The 7,154-nt window shown below is 41.2% G+C and overlaps 1 protein-coding gene across 1 annotated transcript; it reads left to right on the forward strand.

The window, feature by feature from the left end:
* Window positions 1–679: 679 nt before the first annotated feature.
* On the forward strand, window positions 680–2,898 carry nanos1 (nanos homolog 1). The gene has a single exon (XM_033974335.2). It carries the CDS (start codon window positions 836–838, stop codon window positions 1,535–1,537), a length of 702 nt encoding a protein of 233 aa, XP_033830226.1. The 5' UTR covers window positions 680–835; the 3' UTR covers window positions 1,538–2,898.
* Window positions 2,899–7,154: the final 4,256 nt, after the last annotated feature.

Here is a 7,154-nt window from a genome sequence, read left to right on the forward strand (position 1 = left end):
GTACAGTGTTATAGACTTATTTCTCATATGGAGATTGTAGTTCATAATAATCTGATAACAAAAGATTTTATATTCATGGGTTTTATCGTCCTGTTCAGCAACATTTTGATGACTTTCCCACTCAAGAGATAGAATATTTTGTTGTAAAATTATTGGTTACTATGACAACGATCCTATTTTCTCATCATACCGAAACCCATGGATAAGTTCTTATTATTATTGTTTATGTTTATGTGTATCTGGGTCACTCCAAAACAAATCATGACTTCTGCTGAGCATTGATTTGAAAACTATCATGGCAAATGTTTTAAACCAGATGCCCTTCCTGAAAAAAAAAAAAAAAAAAAAAAAAATCATATTATCATGAGTTATTAACATACTAACAATGAAATGTGGATTGTAGTTTTTATTACACATCAACATGCACAATACTGTACACTATACTGTAATATTCAACTGTTAACACAACAATGGGAAGGTTATTGTTTGTAACGTGGATCTTTTTGTGAAGCAGAAGCTGAACAGCTCATGTGGAGGAACAAAACAAGCCCGTGCTGCTGTGTCCAGTGGCTCTTTGTACAAAAAGGGGGCGGCTGCCTGGAAGCTGATCACAAACTTGTGTCGTAGAATCCACTGGTGCCCCGCCCTCCTTCTCCTTATAACCAGAAAGCCTTTACGCAGTCCGCTCAAATGTTTCAGGAACATTGGAGACGCGGTACATGAACCATTCCCGGAGCCTGGCTATTACGCACACTTCTATTACTTATCCACGCACTCTTATTTGGAATTACTCTATTTCCACAACAAAGAGAGAAAGCACACGCCACGAGTTGCCATGGATTTTCTCAATCACAACTATTTGAACGCGCGCGGCCCTTACGACTACACTTTTAACTCCTGGAACGACTATCTGGGGCTGACCACTCTGGTGACCAAGACCAACAGGCTCCCGCAGAACCCCAACTCCATCACCGAGTCCCTGAAGGCGACGCTGGGCTTGGAGGATGACGACTCCCCGGCGTGCCCGTGCGTGGCAGAGAACGGCCACCTGGACTGCTGCTGCCGCTGCTGCTGCCCCTCCGTGAGCCCGCCCCCCGCCTCCATACTGGACCTGAAAGAGCGCTTCTCCATCCTCAGCCCGTTTCAGATCCAGAAGCACCTACCAGAGCGCGGGATCGGCGGGGGCGTGGACGCGGGGTTCGGGGGCGCGTTCCAAGGCTTCGACCTGTTCAGCGTAGAGGCAGCGAGGAAGATGCGCAATAAACCAACGGCGAGCAGGGGCAAGCAGGAGCCGAAGATTTGCGTGTTTTGTCGGAACAACGGCGCGCCAGAGGAGGTGTACGGCTCCCACGTTCTCAAGACCCCGGATGGCAGAGTGGTGTGCCCCATCCTCCGGGCGTATACGTGCCCCCTGTGCAGCGCAAACGGGGACAATGCGCACACGATAAAGTACTGTCCGTTGTCAAAAGAGCAGCCTTCCCAGCGACCACTAAAGGGTGGCAGGGCTGTGGGTGGTAAGAGGATGAAAATCTTCTAAACGGGACCACCTTAAAAATACGTCTTATAAAATTGCACTGAACAATTTCCAGATGACTGTTTTGATCATATAAAAACATAAGGCTCTTCTATTTTTATAGTTCCTTTATCCACATAGAATGATTTGATGCTTTATACATGGATTTATTTTTTAGTTCTTAGAGTCCTAGTCATGAGCGTGTGCTATTAAACACCAATGTATCAATAGTCAAAAATATTTTCTTCATGGTTGGAAAAAAAACTGAATGTCATCTATTTTTGCCAAGTATTTTTGTATGGCGGGCAAAGCTTGCTACAATTTTTTTCTTTCTCATTGTAGAAAACCAAAGTTATGTTTTTGCCATTAAAAAAAAAGCTCAAGAATGTCCTAATTGTTGAAGGCGGCTAGAGGGAGACAGACAAGTCTTTGAACCAGGGCGTATTTTCCAACTTGTTACACAAAAGTTTGATATCCAATCCGCCTCTGCAGGAAGGCAAGGGGGACAATGCCAGCTCTGTCTTGCATTCTCCAAGGGACGCTCTAATCAACTGTAGCCTAGCCAAAACCTCTTCTCCAATGCAGACACTTTTATGTTTACATTCCCAATAAGGGCACACTGGATTTACTTATAATTTTATTTCTATCCTCGCCCCCGATCGTCATATGTTTGAAAGTCTCATGGGTTTTTCCAAGCGGAGCCCTGCTATCTCCCCACTCGAGCAAAATGAATGTTACTGTAACTGATTCCTTTTGTGTTTGTGAGAGAATCCCAAAAAAGATGCAAACATATTGTGGTGAATGTAGGAGAGGGTTGGGATGGTGTCACTCGCAGGACTGCACATAACTGACAGTTTTGTTTACCAAAGGATATACTAATAGAATGGACAGAGATTTGCTGTAATGTAAAAAGACAGTATTTTAACATTTTACAAGTGACTTCAGAGGGCACTACCTCAACAGGATTTTGTACTTAATGTGTAAAATACAAATGTCCACAGCAGTTTATTGATATAGTGCTGCCATTTATAATAAGGCTTTTTGATAGTATTTTTGATCTTTGTATAACATAATTGTATTTTCATTTTTCTTTTAACATGGAAGCTATAAGCATTGTTTGTTCACCACAAGGTGAGATCTGTACATACTGACCATTACTTTGACGAGTTTAGCTGTTCAATGTTGCATATGGAGTGGATGTTGAGGCAAAATGACAAAAATGTGCCACTTTTAACAGAGGTTTTTGACGAAATGATAAAGAGAAAAATGACAAACACTGTTGAACTTTGTTATTTATATTTTACCACAATTTTCCTGTATGCTGCTGTGCAGAATAACGAACATATGAATTCACTAGAGAAATAAAATCTTATACCGTATTTGAACCATGTGGTCCTGTTTTTTTTTTTACAGTATGGGCAGGGCTAACTAGGGGGCGGGGGGCTCGACCGTGGTGGGCGGGGTATTAAAGATGCAGTAGACTGCGTATGACAAAGTACTTGTATACAAAGGACTGGGAAAAAGTATTAATCATAAATATTGTGTTTAATAATAACACAGTGTAATGTACATTTTCTTACTGGTAGCACAGATTTGTGCAGAAAACAGTTTCCTGTGTTTGAACACATTGTCCCAGTTGAAAAAGGGAGTACCAGCTGCAGCTCAGGGCAGAGACGATAAGCAGCTCATACTGTAAGAGCAAACATCCGTCTACCCTCTTCTGGGACAGTCCTCCTCCTCCTCAGCCTCTGTGTCTGAGGCTGGAGGACACAAGCCCTGCTTGTGTCAGAGCTCTGCCCACACAAGAATGTCTGTGCTGATTCTATCCCATTCACACAGATTATGTTTGGACTGAAGAAGTGAAGAGGAGAAGAGCCCCTCCCTCCTCTGACATCTGAAGGCCCTGTCCAGTACACAGAAAGGCAGACACTATACAGCTGCAGCCTCCGTCCTGCTACATTTAAGATAGTCTAGAATCGTTTTATGAGGTAAACGATGAGCATAATCTAATTACACCTAACTCCCAAAGTAACTATGCTTTTCTGGTTTAGTGCTATATGTGCATAGCTTTCAGGGGAATTTGATCTAACATATATATTTTTTTCATTTTAGATAAGATATTATTTTTTGAGACAGATTATAGATTCTTTAGGTTTTGATCTATAGGCACATGTTCAGTGCTTCAGTGTCTTGGCACAGACCATCTAAATGTGTCTCTCCCCTCCCTGATTACCCTGTACCCAATAAGCCTACAATGGATTATGTATTCACTCCTCAGGGGTAGGATGGATTACATCTCTGTATATGAATGCACCATGCTTCAAGCACCAGTCATCTTACTATATGTCATACATAGTAGATAGATACGCTATTGTAAAAAGGTGAGTGAGCACACTAGTGATAATCTTGAATATACACTTTTTACTCTGTGCTAATGATGTCATGATACTAAAATTGTATACTCAATACTAAGGAATAGACTTGATACTGCAATGATAATAATAATAATAATAATAATTATATATATATATATATATATATATATATATATATATATATATATATATATATATATATATATATATATATAAATAAAAGTGATTTAGACAGTAAAATACCATTTTCAACATTAAATCATCCCTCTTTTATATTACCATGTGGTGTTATATCTCTCTCTGGTCTTGTTCTTACTTGTTCTGACACAATTCAAGCTCATTCTAAAGCTATTAATATTTCTTTCTTTCTAGTGACTGTGCCTTACTTACTTGTTCAAATGAGTATGTTGTTTCGATACTAGTTTTATTATCAGTTAGTATCTGATTTTCAATACTTTTGACAACCCTGCCGTGCACACTATATGGAGTAAACAGCATGTGCCTGATGCCAAACACACATTACCTCCCTCCACTCCTCCACTCCTCCCCAGCCTCCTCTGGCTCCTCACATCTCTGCAGGCGCGGCCCTCGCATTAAAAATGGATGACTCCTAAGTGCAACAGGGATTTATCTGTGTGAGAACAGAGCAGCGCTGCAACCCTGATGGTGGCCTAGCATCCTGCAGGAGAATACACACAGCAGCGGCTAACGGCTAACAGGTTCTATCCCTTGTGGTTAGCCCTCCATTAGCTACTCTGCACAAAGGGGTATACAATCTAGTTAGTCACACCAATTCTCTGATATGTATCTTGCATGAGCTTATAATGAGCCTGAGCTGGCGGATTATAGACAAGATGTTTTGCACTGAAGTCAGCAAATTGATCTGCGTGAAAGATGTGAAGGTTGTGGGTTCAGTTCCTGGGAAATATTGGATTTTCAAAGTTGAGTTTGCTTGTATCTCTACAGGTTTCTTCTGGCTTTCCCATTTAACCCAAAGCGTGCATGTTATTGGAGTAGTAGGCCATACCTCCTGCTGGGTACAAAGATTCTGGCACAGTAATAATAGATTTTCTACAATGCGTTTTAAAGGCCTTTTAAACTAACGTTGACCACTCCACCTTTTACTTCTTGTGTGGCTTCTCGGAAATACTTGCTTGGGATCCAGAAAACACATTTTTTCAGTACAAAGATGGACGTGATTGACAGGTAGATTAGCCAATCGGGGAAATGCATGTCACTGAAATAAACAAATATGACTACATGATCATATTTGGTTCTGGTTTGAGACATGATGGAGCGCATGGTAACCAGTTCTGTATTTGCCAAACAATGTAAATATCTCAAAGCTTTAAACGTGTACTATGTAACTTTTCTGGTGGCATATCTGATACCTGCTTGTGTTCATAGAGATGTCATTGTTTTGCCCAGAATGTTCCATAGTAGGGGATTAACCTTATAATACACTGCTTGGCCAAAAAAAACGTCGCCATCAAAAAAAGGTCAGACACTCCTCCTTTAGCTTTGATCACAGAACTCATTCGCTGTGGCATTGTTTCAGTAAGCTTCTGCAATGTCACAAGATTTATTTCCATCCAGTGTCGCATACATTTTTCACCAAGATCTTGCACTGATGATGGTCGAGTCTGACCGCTGCACAAAGCCTTTTCCAAAGATTCTCAATGGGGTTAAGGTCTGGACTCTATGGTGGACAATCCATGTGTGAAAATGATGTCTCATGCTCCCTGAACCACTCTGTCACAATTTGAGTCTGATGAATACTGGCATTGTCGTCTTGGAGTATGCCCGCGCCATCAGGGAAGAAAAAAATCCATTGATGGAATAACCTGGTCATTCAGTATATTCAGGTGTCAGCTGACCTCATTTTTTGAGCACATACTGTTGCTGAACCTAGACCTGAACAACTGCAGCAACCCGTACTTATTTGCTTAGTTAAATCCAGGTGGCGACTTTTCTTTTGGCCAGGCAGTGCACAGTATATTCATGATTACAAGCAGGTGATGCCACTAGTTCAAGAGATGATCCTGCTTACAGTAAGAAGCCACGTTTTCATGAATAAAGCATATAATAAAATTGCAAGATAAACTTAATGTAAATCTTCACGACAAGAAAGGAGTGGACCCATGAAAAGTTGCATAGTGCACGTTTAATTTCCATGGACCACAACTGTTGATGCAATCTGGTCTTGCAATGGCATACAACAATCATTTATTCCATTAAATTGCTCCATTATCATAGAAAGTAGGACAATCCAATCAAATAAAAATAATACTGTATTTTGAAATGCAATGGAAAAAAAAATGCATTGGGCTGTTTTATGTTTCTCTTCTCGCTCCAGGCAACAGGCTCTACAAAACATAGCGCAAATCAGATCCAAAACGCTGCTTTTATGAAACAATTATATTAAATGTTGTGAAAAAAATAGCTAAACGAAGTGCCATTGTTTTGCTGTTACAGTATTAGGGTCTACGCTCCAGAGATCAGCGGGCCCTCCCCTCCCTGTGCGAGCTAAGTGAGCCTCTTTTGATAGATGAGAGCCTTCACAGAGTTGATTGATAGTATGTAGCGGCAGTAAAAACACAATGGCGGTGATGGATCTGCGGCTGGACATGTGATTCTATCGAGGAACGCTTGGATCACGTTTGAATCGACCACCTGGTGCTAAGCTTCAGCCTGTTAGCCCCACCGCTCCATTTGGAAATGAATGGATCTATCATTGGGGTTTCAAGGTTATTCCAATTTGGGCTCAAACACGTCTCAAGAATATTTGACAGCTGTGTAGCAAAATATGACAGCATTTTTTTTTAAAGCTGTTCCAATAGTGAAGGTTATGCTACTTTGTTATTGTCCTCATAGGGAAAGTTGTCTTCTGCATTTGACCCTGCATCACTGCTGCTGACCCATCTCCAAATCTTGAGCTAGTCTTGGTCAGGACTATGTTAACTGGAGGATTTTATCTGTTGTGCATATTTTGGGTTCTTGAGGGAAAACCGGAATAGAAACCCACCCAGATACAGGGAGAACGATGCAAACTCTGCACAGAACAACTCAGAACCCTCTTGCTGTGAGGTGAGAGCTCTAGCCGCTTAGCCACCACAGTTAGCTCTAGTCAGTTGAGTCCTTTGGCAAAACTTAATCCACCTTGCTTGGGATGTTGAGATGTTATTGCTTTGCCTGGAATGTCCCACAGTATGGCATTAAACTTAACTATCTTGCATGTATTCAATTACAGTTGTGCATTCTCACCA

This window comes from Periophthalmus magnuspinnatus, chromosome 10, assembly GCF_009829125.3.
Source record: "Periophthalmus magnuspinnatus isolate fPerMag1 chromosome 10, fPerMag1.2.pri, whole genome shotgun sequence".
NCBI classification, from domain to species: Eukaryota; Metazoa; Chordata; class Actinopteri; order Gobiiformes; family Gobiidae; genus Periophthalmus; species Periophthalmus magnuspinnatus.